The following is a 20,107-nucleotide window of genomic DNA, read 5'->3' as shown; positions in this document are numbered from 1 at the left end:
AGGACAAACAGGTAAAAGGCGTCTTTCTGTGCATCTGGCTCACTCCTGTCTCAGTCTCGCTCGCAGGCTGCCTTGCAGACTTCCTACCCACACTTCCTTTAAGCCCTACTGTCCCCAGGCCGCCCTGGCAGCCAGCTTCTCTCTGCCCACTCAGACCCCTCCAGGAGACATGGCACCATAGGCACGCTGAGACCACACATGGCCTCCCCGTTCCCCGAGTCATAGTTGTAACTATGCCCTGGTCTCTCCCCCTCACCTGAGCACATGCCCCACCTGTCCTAAATCAACTCAGGTGGTGGGAGCCGACCTCACCACAGCACCCCAGGCCTGTGACAGTGAGTGACTTGAGGCCAGAAGTCTGTAAGATTTGTTCACTCTTTCTCACAACGCATGAGATACAAGATACAATTCAAGGAATTCTGGATAAAATTCTTTTTAAAATGATGATAACGTCCAACTTGCTAAATATACTAAAAAGCTAAATATACTAAAAATATACTAGATTGTACAAGTTGAATTGTGTGATATATGAATTACATCTCACATGTTAAAAAGCAGTTAAAAAGCACAAGCAGGTTCATCGAGATGAATTGCTCCTGGAAACCCAAACGAGACTCGCTGGGTTTCCTGGCTGGACATACTCACGGGGTGGGCCACCAGGCACTGCTTCACGTGCGCCAAGCCGGCGAACAGCTTGGAGGGCAGGAGGCATGAGCTGGAGCTGCTCAAGATGACGTGGTCGTCGGCGATTTTGTCCAGCTGAGCGAACAGCTTCCGCTTCAGCTCCAGGTTCTCCGGGACACATTCCTAAAAAGGACAACCTCACGTTATCACACAGGGTCGCCACACTCAGGCCCAAGCAAAGCATCTCGTGTTTGCGTCCTTCCCAAAATGAACCAATTAGAGAACCACCAGCAACATTCAAGAACAGGTAGAGAATGGACTTGTGAACACAGTGGGGAACTGAGAGAGCAGTACTGACACATATACAGGGTGTGTGCTCGGTCACTTCAGTCATGTCCGACTCTTTGTGACTCTGCAGCCCGCCATGCTCCTCTGTGCATGGGATTCTCCAGGCAAGAATACAGGAGTGGGTTGCCATTTCCTCCTCCAGGGGATCTTCCCGACCCAGGGATAGAACCCACGTCTCCTGCATTACAGGTGGATTCTTTGCCATCTGAGCCACTGGGGAAGCCCCCATTTATATACTACTCTGTGTAAAACAGAGAGCTAGTGGGAAGCTGCTGTGTAACACAGGAAGTTCAGCTCCGTGGTCTGTGATGACCTAGAGGGGTGGGATGGGGGGTGGGAGGGAGGCTCAAGAGAGAGCTGATTCACTTCATTGTACAGCAGACACCAACACAACATTGTAAAGCCATTATACTCCAATTAAAAATAAATTTAAAAAGAACTATATAAAATACAAAAATAAAAATTTTTTAAATATTTAAGAACAGGAAAAAAATAGCTGTCAAAAAGTACGACAGATCTTGGTAACTCTGGGAACTGTATTTTCTAGTTCTGTGTCAGGCTGAAAATTCTCATAATAAAAAAGCCCTCCAACTGTATGGGGGTGGATTCTACAAACAGAATACACAACAGCACTGCAGGTGAAGTGTATGAATATCAACAATAGTCACCACCACTTGTGTGTCCTGATCATCAGATCGACTTATCTTCAAGGAAAAATCTTATCTTCATGAAATCAGCAAACACATGCTACATCCATAATTCCCAAAAGGCTTCTTGAGAGTCCACTTCTTATCAGAAATCCTTTGAAAAAGACCTCTGTTACTAAAACTCTAAAATTATTTTAATAAGGGGAAACGGAGGAGGGTAGAGAAGCGAATTTGGATTAAATATCGCAGATAATGACTGTTCGGAAATTCAGATTATGCGCAGAGCGGGCAGGGGGTGGGGGGATGGGGGCTGTGGGAAGCCGTTCTCAGATGCCCAAACACAGGCCCACAGGCAGGTACCTGGGAACTGGATGCTCAGGGCAGCTGCTGCCCTGCTGTGGAGAGACTGGGAACAGAAGGGGATGCTAGCTGGACCTTCAGGTGCGCCCTCCCCTCCCAGCACTGCCCCAGGAAATCCCACCAGGAGTCACTCCTACTAACAAAGGTCCCTGAGTTCCCACAGTCCCCAGTGAATTTGGGGTAATGGTTCTTAGTGGGGTCTGATAACAGAATCAACTGTGCTTGTTAACCATGCAAATCCTCAGGTCCCCACTGCAGACGTACTAAGTCAGATTCAGGATGGGGCCCGGGCACCTGCATGCTTATCCGTCACTCTGATGACTTGTGTTCAATGAAGTCTGAGACCCACAGTTCTCAGGTGCAATGGGGGCCAACTGCACTCCCAGTGGTTTGTGGCCAAATACATTCATTCCTGATGGTCTCCACTCTGAGATCAGGCTCCCCACTGCCCTCCCCACCAGGAACTTGCTGAGGGTGCCCTGGTCCTGTGGAGGCAGAAACTGCACAAACCAGAAGACAACCAGCAGCCTGCAAAAGTCGACGCAAAATGCAGAAGTACTGCCTGTAACTTTATCAAATCACCCCCAAAATAAAATATTTTCAGGTTTAATAATATCTAATAATCTAATAGAGTGAAGTTAGCTGGGTAAATGACATGAATTTCATTTCTATACCATCTACAAGGTTTTAAAAGCTTTCCTCCATGGGTAAGGCGTCAATATTGGGTCTGTTAGTAGTTTTAAAAAATATAGTCACACCACGTGAAATTTTATTCAGAACAAAAGGTCACATAAGCACCACATCTCAAAGACCGGGTGAAAAAAGTAGAGTCATTTAAGAACTGTGAAGCCCATTGTGTTAAACCCCTTATCAAAGGGGAAAAGCTACAGTAGCTGGCGGGCTGTATTGAGTAATTCCTGGATCAGTTAAGTCTGCGAGTTGGGTTGGGTTTAAATGGAGCCTTGTAGTGAAGCCAGAGATGAATCGTGATGCCGATACTGTGCAGGCTAATGAAAGAGCCCTGTGAATGGCCTCATTGTGAGCCTGGCCTGCAGATTCTCCCCTGAAATTCTATGCCTTTCTTTAGATCGTCTGATTATCAAAGAGGCAAGAACACTCGAAGCAGAGGAAATCCAAGCCTGCTACAATTATGTAAGGGTTTTAACAGTGCATTTGCTTAAAGTTTCACTGTTGCCATCGTTGTTAACCCACTTGTGTTCCATGTGCTGGGCCAGGGTTAAGACGCCTCTGTCTATGTCAAGCCTTGAGTTCATCATCTCGCTGTTGCTCACTGCTTGTCTGAGAACTGGGGTCTGCAGACTGTTACTCGGGACGGTTATCTTTTGGGTGGATTGTGAAGCTGAGAGCGGCTGCTCTCGCTTGGTGACCATGGACAGTTGGGAGGAAGTGACAGCAAACAGCTAGACATACATCCCGCTCCCAGTAGGTGAGAGTGCCTCGGGGCTCACTGAGCCTTTCCAGGGCCCGTCCAGGGAAAGCCACTAGACGTCGAGTGTCAGCAAAAATTCTCTTTCACTACTGAAGGTAACTAGCTTGACTTTGCTTCATTAAACTCTGACATTTTCTAAGCAACGGCTATTATTTGTGTTTTGTTTGTTTTGAAGTGGGAGAGATGTATCTATAATAAGTGATAATCTCACACACAACCACTAGCTCAGATTCTGAGGACAAGGAAAGTGTAAGGAACTTTCCAAGTATCACAACTGTTATCGGCACATCAGAAGATTACACAGCAGCAGCAGAAAAGACTTAAAAGGACACTGGATGATGGTATTATTACAGGTCTAACTTGTTGTTCTCTTTCATTTACTTATAATCTTTTAAAGTAAACAATTTATATACTTTAGTGTTTTATTCACAAAGAGTTGGATGCGACTGAAGTGACTTAGCACACAGATCAGTAGAATTCACCAAGGACAGCACTCAGACCCTGCAGGGTGGTTTTGGGGAGGGGGCGTGGCCACGAGGTGGGGTTCTGGACTGATCCCCAGGCAAAGGCGGGACTGGTTGAGAGGGCGCTGACTTCTGCAGATGATCCACTCGCTGTGCAACCCTGTGCAGCTTCCAAAACAAATACTTTCATGGGGAAAATGAAATTTCATTGATTTTTTTTTAAAGGCAAGTCATGCATCTTAGATAGGCATCCTGTTGCTAGAAAAATCTACATTTGTCAGTGCGAAATATCTGGAAACAGTCTTCAATGTTCTTTCCAGATAGAAAAGAAAAACTAGAACTTCTTTCTTTAGAAAGAAAAACTAAACTAGAAGACTTTGGTGCTTAAGATATTTTACATGCAAATAAGTTCTATTTGCCAATTTTAGCAGGAAAGAGATGGCAAGAAAGGAAATTTGAGCTAAAATCCTACTGTAACCATGGCAGAAAGGAATCCATTCTCAACTTGAGGGTGGACATGATCTACATCACAATTTCTGTCTCTTTGCACTAAATACATCTCTTGCTTCAACCTCTTTAGTCATCAGCAATTTCTTGCTTCAACATGTTTCAGTTCAGTTCAGTTGCTCAGTCATGTCCAACTCTGCGACCCCATGGACTGCAGCATGTCATGCTTCCCTATCCATCACCAACTCCCAGAGCTTGCTCAACTCCTGCCCAATGAGTCAGTGATGCCATCCAATCATCTCATCCTCTGTCGTCCCCTTCTCCTCCTGCCTTCAATCTTTCCCAGCATCAGGGTCTTTTCCAATGAGTCAGTTCTTTGAATTAGGTGGCCAAAGTATTGGAGCTTCAGCATCGGTCCTTTCAGTGAATACTCAGGACTGATTTCCTTTAGGATGGACTGGTTGGATCTCCTTGCAGTCCAAGGGACTCTCAAAAGTCTTCTCCAACACCACAGTTCAAAAGCATCAATTCTTTGGCACTCAGCTTTCTTTATGGTCCAACTCTCACATCCATACCTGAATACTGGGAAATCTGTTTAATCATCAGCAATTTCTTTTTTATTATTATTAACTATTTCTTTATTTTATTTCTAAAAATTATTTATCAATTTATTTATTTTTGGCTGCACTAGGTCTTTGTGCTTTGTGGGGGCTTCCTCTAGTTGCATCAAGTGGGGGCTACTCTCTAGGTGCAGTGCACAGGCTTCACACTGAGGTGGCTTCTCTTGTTATAGAGCATGGGCTCTAGGCGCATGGGCTTCAGAGGTTGCGAGTCATGGGCTCTAGAGGGTGGACTCAGTAGCTGTGGCTCATGGGCTTAGGTGCTCTGCAGCATATGAAATCTTCCTGGACCAGGAACTGAACCCGTGTTCCCTGCATTGGCAGGCCAATTCTTATCCACTGCACCACTAGGGAAGTCCCACTATTTCTTGAAAGAGCACAATTGTTAAAAATCTATCAGATTAATAGACTACTATGACTAGATTTCTCAAGAGGTAGATGTTATAATTACAAAAAAAAATCCCATAAATCTTCTTATTGTAGAACAAATAGCATGTGTTAAAGTATAGGTTTTCAATATCACAGATAATAAACTGCACTGTGCTCTAACCAAAGCCTCACATTTTTCATTAAAAATCAAAATACTTTTAAAGCATATTATAAATCCTAAACAATGTTCTATAGTAATCTAGAATAAACTATACTCAACTATAGACTTTTCTAAAGTAAAAAGCAGAGCAGGCTGTCCTGAGGAATGTCCTGGGGATTGGGTGTCGAGGTGACCAGGGTGGCTGTGGTCTGCTTCCAGCCGAGGTCTTTCCTCAAGTAACCATAGGGGATGGAGGTGAGAGAAGGGACACAGGTGACAACTGCTGGCCTGATGGTGTGTCTATCCCCAACTCATTCCAACAAGTTTTTTAATACCTTTTAGGATATCATTTATTTACAATTAAGTTAAAATGCTTGACATAAAAAAATATTATAATTTAAAATATTCTAGGACTTCCCTGGTGGTGGCTAAGAGGCTGCCTGCCAATGCAGGAGACACAGGTTTGATTCCTGGTCCACAAAGATCTCACATGCTTCAGAGCAATAAGCCTGTGTGCCACAACTAGTGAGCCCACACGCTACGACTACTGAAGCCCCTGTGCCCAGGGCCTGTGCTCCACAACCAGAGAAGCCACCGCAATGAGAGGCCCCTGCACTCGGCCCCCACCGAACTAGATAGCGGCCCCCACTTGGGCAACTGGAGAAAAGCCCATGCAGCAAGTGATGACTCAGCACACCCAAAAGTTAATTAATTAATTAATTAATTATAAAAATAAAAAGAAATAATTTTTTTAAAGATTTTTAAAAAACATGTAGAAATGTTGAAAAGTTCTAACATACAGGTAAACTGTGGTCCAACATCTGAGTCCTTCAGCATGTGACATAAATACATCTTAATTCGCTGAAGTGGATGCAGACAAAAGCACAAAACCTACCATTACTGAAAACTCACTCTAGGTGGGGGAAGGGAACTGAAATAAAAACCCTTATGCCTGGGGGAGGAAGAGGAATGAATGCTAGCGTTAGTCATTCAGTCATGTCCAACTCTTCGAGACCCCATGGACGGTAGCCCGCCCAGCTCCTCTTTTCAGGGATTTCCCAGGCAAGAATACTGGAATGCGTTGCCATTTTCTTCTCCAGGGGATCTTCCCAACCCAGGGATCGAAACTGGGTCTCTTGCACTGTAGGCAGATTCTTTGCCATCTGAGCCACCAGGGAAGCCTGAACGAGACAAAGGCTTAATCAGAATCCCAAGAGAAGACCCTTCCCAGGCCAGCAAGTGTTAAGTAACTAGTGAGAAAAGAACACTTCTGGGAAGGGACAGAGCAAGAACATGGAAAGAGACTCTCTTTGAGAGCACTGCAAAGGGAAGACTGAAAGCTGAGGGTGGAGAACATAGTGAGGGAGAACACCCTAAACACAGGTATTGCTTAAGGATTTGAAACTTGTATGCACCAAGGGTGACTACAGAAACTTGCAAACCTTAAAACTTGCCCAACTCCTAACTAGATCAACTCAAATCCTTACAACAAAAGCCTTGTAGGAAGAAAGGTGTGTCAAATCCCAGGCGTAAATCTGCTGTCCTGCTCAAAATGTCCGGATTTCAAAAACAAAAAATTATGAGGCATACAAAAAAGTGCACACCCAAGAGACAGAGGGATCACAGGACCAGATCCTGGTATGATTCAGATACTGGTACAATCTGACATTGAATTTTAAGTAACTGTGATTAAAAATATTAAAGGCTCTGGGGTGAAAAATGTGGACAACATCATATGGGTGATTTCAGCAGAGAAATAGAAACTGGAAGACAATATCAAAGAGAATGCTAAAAATTAAAAACAAAGGAGAGATGAAGAATGCCTTTGACTGACTCATCAGTAGACTCAACACAGTTGGGAAAGAATCAGTGAACTGCAGACCAGTCAATGGAAATTAGCCAAAGTGAAAAACAAAGAGCAAAAAGATTGAGGAGCATATACAGAGCATCCAGGACCTGCAGGAAAATTATCAAATGATCTATCACATGTGTGACTGAAATCCAAACATTTCTAGGGTCAGGGAATGGGGCAGAAGACAACATTCCAGGAAATAATGGCTGAGAATATCCAAAACTAAAGAAAATCCCAAATTACACAAGCATGAAGCTGAGAGAACACAATGCAAGATAAATACCCTTCTTTACCCCCAAATCCACACACATGGTTGTGGATTTGGGGATAAAGAGGTATGTTATGTTCAAACTGCTGAGTAAAGCAGACAAAGAAATACTGAAGGCAGTCAGAGAAAGAATCACATAATATATACAAGAACGAAATTAAGACTTTTTGAGAGATCATAGAAGATGGAAAGTAATGGAGTGACATTTTTAAGTGCTAAAAGAAAAAATACCTGTCAACTCACAGTTCTACAGTCAGTAAAAACATCTTTCAAAAATGAAGAAACAAAAACTTTTCCGAGAAAAACAGTAAGGTTAGGAATTCATTCCAAGCCAACCTGTGAATCTAAGAATAGGAATAAATTTTAAGGGAAAGTCTGCAGGCAGAAGGAAAAAAAACTAGCCAGAGAGAAAACTGGATCTATATAAAGAAATGAAGAACACTGGAAATGGAGTAAATGAAGATAAAATAAATGTTTTGTTTTCAATTGCTCTAAAATATAAGTGAACATCCAAAGCAAAAATAACAGCAGTGCATTGTAATGGTTTACATTAATTTGTTTTCAAGTATTGAACCAGCCTTGTATAACTTCGATAGGGGACGACAGAGGATGAGATGGCTGGATGGCATCACTGACTCAATGGACGTGAGTCTGGGTGAACTCCGGGAGTTGGTGATGGACAGGGAGGCCTGGCATGCTGCGATTCATGGGGTTGCAAAAAGTCGGACACGACTGAGTGACTGAACTGAACTGATGTATATTTTTAGATCTGATTTGCTAATATTCTGTTAAGTATTTTTACATCTATGTTAAGCCTTTGTTAGACCTCCTCCTCCTACCCAAAATGTGTTTTGTAATGAAGACTGGATATAAAACTCTAACACTCGCTAAGTCACCATTGAAACAACAGGGTTTTATACATGTCTACCAGCCTGAGAGAAACGTCTCTGAAGGAAGTAAAACAAAAGTGGTAAAGAAGAAAATACTCATGAAGGTTCTCAAAGGGAACAGGAGTGTCAAACAGAATTAATATACCAGATTGTGGTCAGAGGTCACACACGGTCACAATGTGATTAGGAAAGACTCCACATTCCCAGTGCAGAGTGTCTGGGTTGGATCCCTGGTCAGGGAACTAGATCCCACATGTCACAACTGAGTTTGCATGCCACAGCTAAAAGATCCCACGTGCTACAACTGAGACCCGGTGTGGTCAAATAAGTAATAAAATAAATATTAAAAAGAAAAAAAGAAAACCTGAACCAAGATTTTAAAATCAGAAATAAAAATTCCAACTTATAACTTGCTTAATGTGAAAAATCCGAAGATTCAGGCAATTCCAGGTGTCCTTCCTGGGTCTGAGAGCCCACCTGCCCAGTCTCTCTAACTCTGAGAATTGCTGATGTGGGAAAGAGTTCACATGAGATGCAACATTCATCCAATTCCAGGATCGTGAGGGAAAATGCATCACTGAGCCAGAAATCTTACATTCACTTCTGGCTCAGAAACCCAATCTGATATGAGAAGATAAACACTGACCTACCACTGACTGCATGTTTACCCTTGGTCAGTTTGGTTCCCTGGTCATAAATGGGGATACCGAGGGGCTGAAGGGTGAGCCCACTTTGCCGACTTCTTCTGAGCCAGGCACTGCTTGGGTGCTGATAAAAAGGAGCTTGTTTAATTCACAGATGCCCACTCAGCTCTCATGACAATGGAGCAGCTCCATGATCGCCTCATTTTACAGTGGAGGGGGCTGAGGCAGAGAGTCTGGGTAAGGAGCCCCCCTCCAAAGCCAGACTCCTCCACTTCACTGACATGAAGTCCGTAATTCTAAAGGTCTTTGCAAAACATTACAAAACATTTTGATTTATCATTTACAAATTAACTAAAGGAAGAAACTCAAAACACCAAATAGGTCAAGGGTTAGAGAATATTGTGGGTCACCTTCTAAGATGCATTTGTTTTCCTTAGTGTTTCTCACATTGGAAGACATATTACAATCAACAGCATTGTCGATATGGTGTCATACAGTACATTTACAGATAATTCACTCAGAATATTCCCACGTCTGAAGACAAACGTGCTATCAGAATCACAGTGCACAGCTCCAGGCAGAGGCTTGATCAAATGTGCAGAGGTGAGTAAAACAAGCGGTTGCTGCTGCTACTGCTAAGGTGCTTCAGTCGTGTCCAACTCTTTGTGACCCCTTAGATGGCAGCCCACCAGGCTCCCCTGTCCCTGGGATTCTCCAGGCAAGAACACTGGAGTGGGTTCCGTTTCCTTCTCCAATGCATGAAAGTGAAAAGTGAAAGTGAAGTCGCTCAGTCGTGTCTGACTCTTTGCAACCCCATGGACTGCAGCCCACCAGATGGGATTTTCCAGGCAAGAGTCCTGGAGTGGGGTGCCATTGCCTTCTCCAAACAAGCGGTTATTTCCCTTTAAACAGTAACCAAAAGGGCAGGCCCTGCCCAGGGGAACAGCAGGGACCACAATTAACTGATAAAGCAAGGCCAAGGAGACTTCATGCTCTAGACCAGCCACCCAATGAAACACAACATGAGTCACATACGCAATGCTGTTTTCTAGTAGCCACATTAAGAAAGCAGGAAGAAACAGATAAACTTAGTTATACCAATAAATTTTATTTAACTCAATATATCAAAATATTGTCATTTTATTCATTGGAAGGACTGATGCTGAAACCAAAGCTCCAATACTTTGACCACCTGATGCAAAGAGCCAACTCATTGGAAAAGACCCTGATGCTGGGAAAGATGCAGGAGAAGGAGGTGACAGAGGATGAGATGGCTGGATGGCATCACTGACTCAACGGACATGAGTCTGAATAAACTCTGGGAGTTGGTGATGGACAGGGACGCCTGGTGTGCTGCGGTCCATGGTGTCGCAGAGAGTCGGACACGACTGAGCAACTAAAAAACAACAACTCAATATACCCAAATATTGTCTTTTTTTTTTAATTTTTATTTTATTTTTAAACTTTACAAATTGTATTAGTTTTGCCAAATATCAAAATGAATCTGCCACAGGTATACATGTGTTCCCCATCCTGAACCCTCCTCCCTCCTCCCTCCCCATACCATCCTTCTGGGTCGTCCCAGTACACTAGTCCCAAGCATCCAGTATCGTGCATCGAACCTGGACTGGCAACTCATTTCATACATGATATTATACATGTTTCAATGCCATTCTCCCAAATCTTCCCACCCTCTCCCTCTGCAACAGAGTCCATAAGACTGTTCTATACATCAGTGTCTCTTTTGCTGTCTCGTACACAGGGTTATTGTTAGCATCTTTCTAATATTGTCAATTTAATATGTAATCAGTGTTAAAAACTATTGAGATATTTTACATTATTTTCTTCTTTCCTTAGTAAGTCACTGAAATCCAGTGGGGATTTTACACCTGTGTCAGTTTGCAGCACCTGTCTAGTGCTCAAGTCTTGATGGCCCTGTGGCGACCACGACCACACAGGGCAGACAGTTCTGGGCCCAAGGACACCTGTTAACCAAGGAGCCACCAGCATCCATTCTGTCAGAAGTTACAGCCCAAAATCACAGTGTGGATCTCTCAAAGACACTAAAAATATGTGTTGAATGTCACTCTTAAAAAAAAAAAAAGAAACTATTAAAGAAACAGGGACTTCCCTCACAGTCCAGTGGATAAGACTTCTCACTTCCAAGGCAGGGGCACAGGTTTGATTTCTGGTCAGGGAACTAAGATTCCAAATGCTATGCAATATAGCAAAAAAAAAAAAAAAATTTTTTTTAACAAAAATAAATGTGATAGGGACCACATTAAAAGAACAAACAAACAAAACTATTAAAGAAACAAGAGCTCAGGGTGCTGGGAGGGGAGGGAAGCAGGAAGCAGGGTCTGTGAACCACCCCAACCCTGTGGGCAGCAGGGGGCGACTGCATGGGGGGTGGTGGGGGTGGAGAGGATACTGCTTAGAACAGCCCACTAAACAGAATCTAAAGCAAAGAGAACAAAAGCAGGACCCCAAACTGTCCAAAGGAGCAGGATCAGGTGCTGATGGCAAGGAGCAGCCTGGGGGCGGGAGGTGACGGGGGTGAGTGAGGTACCAGGAAACGTCTGGAGAATCAGGGTACAGACACGGTCTCTGTCTAGGGCATCTAGGATGCCCTTCTAGCACCCACACAGCAAGCAATGACCACATCTGCTGCCGGAAACCAGCAACGAGATCAACCCTGACACGTCTGAGCACCACAGAGGGTCCTGGGGCCCAGCCAGGCCTCCCAGGAAGACGTGGGAACCTTTTCCTGGCAGCTGCAGGAGCTGAGATGCATCACGTACTCACACAGGCCATTTAACATAATAACTAAGCGCTTGTTTCCCTCTCGGCAGGCCTGGCAGGTGTCACCGGCCGGCTCTGGGGAGGCCCAGCCACCGCCCCATGCCAAGGTTCTCAGTGCGCAGGAGGCTGAACAAGCTCTGGTTGGGCAGCCCACCTGGGCCTGGGAAAGCTCCCAGAGGAGCTACCAACACCTCATGCAAAGAGTTGACTCACTGGAAAAGACCCTGATGCTGGGAGGGATTGGGGGAAGGAGGAGAAGGGGACGAGAGAGGATGAGATGGCTGGATGGCATCACCGATTCGATGGACATGAGTTTGGGTAAACTCCAGGAGTTGGTGATGGACAGGGAGGCCTGGTGTGCTGCGATTCATGGGGTCGCAAAGAGTCGGACACGACTGAGTGACTGAACTGAACTGAAAGCAACAGGCTGCCAGTTCAGGAGACGCTGGACACGTGGGTTTGATCCCTGAGTCAGGAAGATCCCCTGGAGGAGGAAACGGCAACCCACTCGAGTATTCTTGGCTGGAGAATTCCACAGACATTCCTCTGGCTCCACCAGAGAAGCCTGGAGGGCTTCAGTCCATGGGGGTCACAAAGAGTCAGACACGACTGAGCAACTGAGCACACAAAGCCATAGACATGATTCTTCTAATACTTGCAGGAAACGTACATTCACGCATACTTCATAACCAGAAAGAAAGCCAAAATTGCGCAGCTCAAACTTAGGTATAAAAAAACTTAAGCTGTTGGCATAAGAAACTCTGGTATTTCCTGAGCATTTCAACAGCAGCTGGTATGTGGTATGTGCTTTGTACACCTTTTCATTTAATTCTCAGGATAATCATTTTGTGTATGACCCATGTTTTAGAAAAGAGACCGCTGTTTCCTACAAGCTGAGAACGCACTGAAACTTGTGTAACGAGGGAGAGATGCGCCGGGCCGTGGACCCCGCATCTGTCTGTCTCCCAAGTCCGGGTCTTGACCACCACAGACTCAGCTGCTCCCAGAGCACCTGCCAGGGGATCCGTGTGCTTTTTACCACAGAAGTAATACACGTTCATTGCGGAAAATCTAGAAAATATGGCCAAGTAAAAGGACAAACCTCACAAAACTCCACCTCCAAGACACTTGTGTCTTTTCCCAGCATTTCTCCCCGAAAAATCAGATCACCCCACAGATGGACTCCCATTCTACAACTTTCTGGTCACTGCAGCAGAAGTTTCCTTAAGACACACAGTGCTTCATTTTACTCAAGAAGGACATATAGGAAGACTCCCTCCTCCTCGTGCAGAAGCTGCTTGTCCTCAAGGTCGTTCACACCCTCCCCTCATCCCTCCCCGCTCTGAGCTGTGTGTTCAATTTACTTCAGTCCCACTTACTTCCCAAGGAAGGTGTAAGCTTCTCACAGGCAGAAGTGCCCTGTGGCCTTGCCAGGGTGCCAGCCTTTCCCATCCTTTTCTTGACCAAGGACAGGTGACAACTCGAGCAGACAGGGGTACACTCCATGCCCCAAACCATCTCACCCAGCCAGGAGACTTCGAGCACCTTCTCCTCCTCTCCCCTGCATGAGAGTCAGGCCCCAGAATATTACACAAAATGGGCTTTCCCTCCAGAGAGTCCTTTCCAGCCAGAATCGTCCTTTGTCCCCAGGCACAGCTCTCACGCCTCTAGGACACACGCACTTGGTCCCAGTTGAATGGTCGGACGAAGGATGCGAGAGAAAACGCACCAGGGAGACACCAAGGCAGCTGCAGCTTGACGCTGTTGGCAACGACTGACCATAGCGTTTGCCATATTCTGTGTCTTCTTTAGGCCAGTGGTGAAAAAAATCTACCCCAAATAGGCTAGAAAATACATTACCAAAATCAGTACCATGGGATTCCCCTGGAGACGCAGTGGCTAAGAATTGGCCTTGCAATGCAGGGGATGTGGCTTTGATCCCTGGTCGGGGAATTAAGATCCCACATGCCGAGGGGCAACTAAGCCCAAGGGCTGCAACTAGGGGGTCCACGCGACTCAATTATCGGATCCGTGCGCCTAAACTAGGGGTTCCTGCGCCATCACTAGGGGGCCCGTGAGCCACGACTGGGGGACCGTGAGCCACAACCAGGGGTCCATGAGCTGCAACTTGGGGGTCGGTGTGCCGCGACTGGGGGTCTGTGAGTCACAACTAGGGAGGGTCCCTGCGCCGCGACTAGGGGGTCTGTGAGCCGCGACTAGGGGGTCTGTGAGCCGCAAAGAAAGTCCCGAGTGCCGCAGTTAAGACCCAACACAGCCAAATAAATAAATAAAAAGAAAAACAGGTCTTTTGTGAGGGTGGCAGGACTCAAGACACTTGTTTCTCATTTCTCATTTTTAAAACAATGACTCTCACCTATTCTAACATTTCAGGAATAATATCTCAGGAAAGTACCCCAAACGTATCAGGTTAACTGGGTCTAAGTAACAGGGTAATTCCGTTGTACCACAATGCTCTTAATAAAGGACATCCATTTCCAACTCTTCATCTCTAAAGAAGGGGATTCCCTCCTTAGAGGTTAGGGAGGCAGCAGACAGTTAATAAAAACATCAGCCTACACCCAGGAAAGTGTGGGTGTGGGCCCTGAATCTATAAGGAACAGCAGCTGGATCTCAACCACCACTTCGGACAGCCATTCTGTTTCAGGACAGAAACCAGTGGAGTTTTAAGGCAAGGACAACATGTGTTTCATATTTTCTGGCACTTTCAGCTGTTAACAGCTGGCTTTATGCAGGATCACTGTGTGGAACCCCACTCACGTAAGTAACTGTCACTGGTGACACATTGCCAGAGCCAAACCGAGCCTTCCGAGGGTCACTTCAGGAAAGAGCAAGAGGACCATCTAGAACAAGGTGGTCCTTAAAGGGTTCTAAGTTAGTGTGAAAGTGCCTCCTCCAGGAACGCCTCCATGCCCGACACACACCATCCGTCAGGGCTGTGCTGGTGACCAGGCTTCCATGTGTCAGGCAGGCAGCTCTCCCCTGGGCAGCTGGTCTGAACCCAATCCTAAAAGGGGACAGTCACCAACTTGAAAGAAACCTCCCTGTGTTTTCCCCTAATTGTTCAAACAGATAAGCTAGGCAGCAAGTCTTGGAATATTGACTTTCAAATGAAAATAAACATCAGGGTGGCTCAGAGCAAGCAGATCTGAACCCCGGGTGCCTGTGCCACCAGGAACAGCCAGAGCCAGAGAGCTGGCGGGAAAACAAACACCACCCCAGGCCTCCATGGCTCTCGCTGCGGGACACAGGGCCCTCGAACTTTCACTAGCATGGAGTTTTGCCCCGGGTGGTTTTTATTAATATTAAATTCCCAGATTCCTCATATGCCTTAAAATATATCTCTTAAAAAGGCAGGACTTCATGATGGGCTGTATGATACCTAAGGTTCTTGGTAAACAATGACCACCCACCACCAAGAGCAAAAAGGGAAAATAATATTACAATTGCGAAAAGTATTTACTATTTATTGTTGTTGTTCAGTTGCTAAGTCATGTCCGAATCTTTGCAACCCTATGGACTGCAGCACGCTAGCCTTCCCTGTCCTTTACCATCCCCTGGAGTTTGCTCAAACTTATGTCCATTGAGTCAGTTATGCTATCTAACCATCTCATCCTTTGCCGCCCGCTTCTCCTTTTGCCTTCAATCCTTTCCAGTATCAGGGTCTTTTCTAATGAGTTGGCTCTTCCCATCAGGTGGTCAGAGTATTGGAGCCTCAGCAACAGTCCTTCACTGAATATTCAGGGTTAATTTCCTTTAGGATTGACTGGTTTTCATTTCCTTGCAGTCCAGGGAACTCTCAAAAGTCTTCTTCAACAGCACAGTTCAAAAACATCAGTTTCTACGCACTAAGCCTTCTTTATGGTCCCACTCTCACATCTCAAGCACTAAATATGCATGCCATGGCTACTTTTAAATGGACTTACCACGTTTTCAACTGAATAATAAGATTAAAAATAATTTCCTTGGTTGGTATCTATACATTCCATTAATAGATTTCATAAAATAAAAATGTTTATATTAGACACTTGCTTATTTTGACTTTGAGCATTAATTTAGCAACCTGCAACTCCTAAGGCATAAGGGATAGTTAAGTTCCTAACTATAGGAAGAAAGGTTTAGATACACAGAGATATCTAGATTTCTATCTATATTTATATTATATACAATCAATGTTTTGTCACCATTCCAGGATTTGTTACAATGTCACCCCTTCTTTCCAAAAGAGTGGTACTGTGCTTTTTTTTAAAGAGAGATCTGAGCTTCTATTTTGTAAAGTTTAGGGAGAAGTAGGATTGCTCATGGAGAAGGCAATGGCACCCCACTCCAGTACTCTTGCCTGGAAAATCCCATGGACGGAGGAGCCTGGTAGGCTGCAGTCCATGGGGTCGCACAGAGTCGGACACAACTGAAGCGACTTAGCAGCAGCAGCAGCAGCAGGGTTGCTCATTCAGTTTCATAGTAACTTTAGAACCAAATTACAAATGTCAGTGTTGGGACAAGGACATGTTCGTTGCTACAAATTTGGCTAGTGAAATACCTGTTTTCATTTATCAATTTAATAAGCATCTTAAAGATCAATGTACCCCACACTGGAGATCAATGTACCCCACACTGGTGATCCTGAAATCCTCCGTCTTAATTGGCCACACTTACAAGGGTGAGGGGAATTCACAAGACCAGCAACAAGCCACCAAGGGCCAGACAGGGGTGTAAACCTCGAGGTTCCATTTTCAATGACTGCTACTGCTAAGTCGCTTCAGTCGTGTGTGTGACTCTGTGCGACCAGCATAGATGGCAGCCCACCAGGCTCCCCCGTCCCTGGGATTCTCCAGGCAAGAACACTGGAGTGGGTTGCCATTTCCTCCTCCAATGCATGAAAATGAAAGTTAAAGCGAAATCTCTCAGTCGAGTCCAACTCTTAGTGACCCCATGGACTGCAGCCTACCAGGGTGGTCCATCCATGGGATTTTCCAGGCAAGAGTACTGGAGTGGGGTGCCATTGCCTTCTCCGCCATTTTCAATGAACCTGACCTTAAAAACACAACTCAAAATACAGAAGAATGATACACAGTGATCATCAACCAGGTGTCATTTGTAAAAACACTGAGAATGATCACGTTGATTTTGACTGACGGAATCCCACCTGCGCAGGGGCCTTGCAGAGAAAGCAGGAGATGGACATGGTCAGACGGGCTCACCTGGGGCCACAGCCCAGGAGGTGGCGGGGCCAGGCGGTCGCACAGACAAGAATGAGTGCGTGAAGGTGGGTGTCATCCACGAGCGCCTCCCCTAAGCCAGCCCTGCCAGGGCCAGGAGGGAAAGCCCAGCCCACAGCCTCTCCCTGGGAGGAGCTGCACGTCCACCAGCCTGCCTCCGGGGTGCGAGGTGCTGGTTTCCCTCTCCCTGACCCCACGTGGATGGGACTCAGTCCCGCTCGGCGATCCTGCAGTTGCAGCACACGGACGCCAGGGGGAGCAAGAGAGCGCGCGGCAAACGCAGACCCGGAAACTGATGTGGAGACGCGCCCCCAGGAAGAGCCCGGAAAGGCCCACAGGCTAGACGCGCTAATGGAGGACTCCTTTCCCTAAGTCGTGGGGAGGAAAGCACCTCAACAAACTGGAGCAGGGCCAGCAGGCTGGGATCCAGGCCAGTCTACGGCCCCCAGCCAAGAACGGCTTTTAGACTTCTGAAGGGCTGTAAAATATAAAAGAGGCTGTACTCAGCTCTCAAAGCCTGAAACGTTTACTATCTGGCCTTTATTTATTTTTTAAATTTGTGGACCATATATCAGAGTAATGGAGAAGGAAGATGCGACCCACTCCAGTATTCTTGACCAGAAAATCCCTTGGATAGAGGAGCCTGGTGGGCTACAGTCCATGTGGTCGCAGAGTTGGACACGACTGAGCACACACACACTTTAGACTAGGCTTTATTAGAACACAGACTTTCAGAGGCCAAAATACTATGTATAAAGCCTTATTTTTAAAAAAATTTATAATATTTTTTAATTGGATGATAATTGTTTTACAATAGTGTATTGGCTTCTGCCATACAAGGTGAATCAGCCATAAGTATAATATGTGTCCCCTCCCTCTTGAACTTCCCCTCTACCCCCTAACCCCATCCTACCCCTCTAGATGGTCACAGAGATCTGTGTTGAGCTCCCTGTGTTATATAGCAACTTCCCACTAACTAGCTATTTTACAGAAACAGTGTCAGACTTTATTTTTCTGGGCTCCAAAATCACTGCAGATGGTGACTGCAGCCATGAAATTAAAAGACACTTACTCCTTGGAAGAAAAGTTATGACCAATCTAGATAGCATATTGAAAAGCAGAGACATTACTTTGCCAACAAAGGTCCGTCTAGTCAAAGCTGTGGTTTTTCCAGTGGTCGTGTATGGATGTGAGAGTTGGACTGTGAAGAAGGCTGAGCGCCGAAGAATTGATGCTTTTGAACTGTGGTGTTGGAGAAGACTCTTGAGAGTCCCTTGGACTGCAAGGAGATCCAACCAGTCCATTCTGAAGGAGATCAGCCCTGGGATTTCTTTGGAAGGAATGATGCTAAAAGCTGAAACTCCAGTACTTTGACCTCCTCACCGAAGAGTTGACTCACTGGAAAAGACCCTGATGCTGGGAGAGATTGGGGGCAGGAGGAGAAGAGGATGACAGAGGATGAGATGGCTGGATGGCATCACTGACTCAACGGACGTGAGTCTGAGTGAACTCCGGGAGTTGATGATGGACAGGGAGGCCTGGCGTGCTGCGATTCATGGGGTTGCAAAGAGTCGGACACGACTGAGCAACTGAACTGAACTGAACGTAAATGTATCAATGCTACTCTCTCAATTCATTTGACCTTCTCCTTCTCTGCTGTGTCCAAAGTCTGTTCTTTATGTCTATGTCTCTATTCCTGCCCTGCAAATCGTACATTTTTCTAAATTCCAGATATATGTCCTAATACGTGATATTTGTTCTTCTCTCCATCAATGAGAGAAAAGTATTGACATCTATAATTGTGGATTCATTTCTCAGTTCAAACCAGGCATATAGTTGGGTATTGAACTTCTGTCCCCTCTGACAGACCCTTTTAATTAGCATGTTTTGGCCCATTACATTTAGTGTAATTATTGTAATTATTGATAGGGTTGGATTAAAATCAACTGTCTTGCTTGTTCTTTTCCATTTGTTCTGTTTGTTTTGTGTTTTTCCCCACCCTGCTTTTCAGCTGGCTTATAGATGGAGCATTTCTTATCATTTCATTTCATTTATCTCTATGATTGTTCATTTATACCTCTTAGAAATATTTTTTTGAGAAGTAACAGAAAATCCATTAGGATGGCAAAGACTGGATAATACTATCCAGCAACTTTACCCATATTTACATATTACAGTTCACTCCGAAATGTATTTCTCTCAACTGCACGTGGAATATTCATCAAAATAGACTATATTCTGAGTTATAAAACATGCCTCAACAAAATAAAAGAATTGAAATAACGTCAAGTATGTTTTGAGACTAGAACAGATTTAAACTCAAAATCAACAACAAAGATATATGGAAAACCCTCCCAATTTAAATAAATCAAACAACCCACTTTTAACTCTATTACTATGTGCTAGCAATGAACAAGCAGAAGCTGAAATTTGTGAAGGTACTATTTATGGTAGCATCTAAATCAGGACACGTTTATGTGTAAATCTAACAAAGCACGTGCAGTCCTGGTGAGTCCACATTGTACCACATTACAGAAAAGGCAAAGCTGCAGGGACAAAACCAGACCAGTGGCTTCGGGCCCGGGCCAGACCGAAAAGTGGGAGGAGGGGACTCTGCGGGGTGGCGGAAATGCTCTGAAGCTGGGGAGGGCGGTGACATGACCACATGCATTTGTTGGAGCACACAGACCTGAACATTAAAACTGCCAGCTTTTATTATATGTGAATAATAATCCAATTTTACAAATTAATACACACATGGAAAAGGAAAAACGAAATTCAGGATTCAACATGCACTCCTGGGCACACTCAGTGCTACTGTCCCCCGACTCCCACCAAAAGGAAGATCACTCTGAGTCTCAGTGGAAGAAGACCAAAAAAGGCCGACCCTGCAAATGTATAAATTTTAAACCATAGTATTTATTA

The 20,107-nt window shown here is 45.1% G+C and overlaps 1 protein-coding gene across 4 annotated transcripts in view; it reads right to left on the bottom strand.

The window, feature by feature from the left end:
* CRYL1 (crystallin lambda 1) overlaps positions 1 to 20,107 on the bottom strand; it is a 56,674-nt gene that overhangs the window by 15,264 nt on the left and 21,303 nt on the right. For all 4 annotated transcript variants that reach the window (XM_059891954.1, XM_024999780.2, XM_059891955.1 and 1 more), the window contains 1 exon segment: positions 646 to 807. In XM_059891954.1, coding sequence (XP_059747937.1) covers positions 646 to 807 — 162 coding nt within the window.

The sequence above is a fragment of the Bos taurus genome, chromosome 12 (assembly GCF_002263795.3).
Source record: "Bos taurus isolate L1 Dominette 01449 registration number 42190680 breed Hereford chromosome 12, ARS-UCD2.0, whole genome shotgun sequence".
In the NCBI taxonomy this organism is placed as follows: Eukaryota; Metazoa; Chordata; class Mammalia; order Artiodactyla; family Bovidae; genus Bos; species Bos taurus.
Note: the sequence above shows the minus strand (reverse complement) of the source record. Positions and strands in the feature narration are given on the sequence as shown.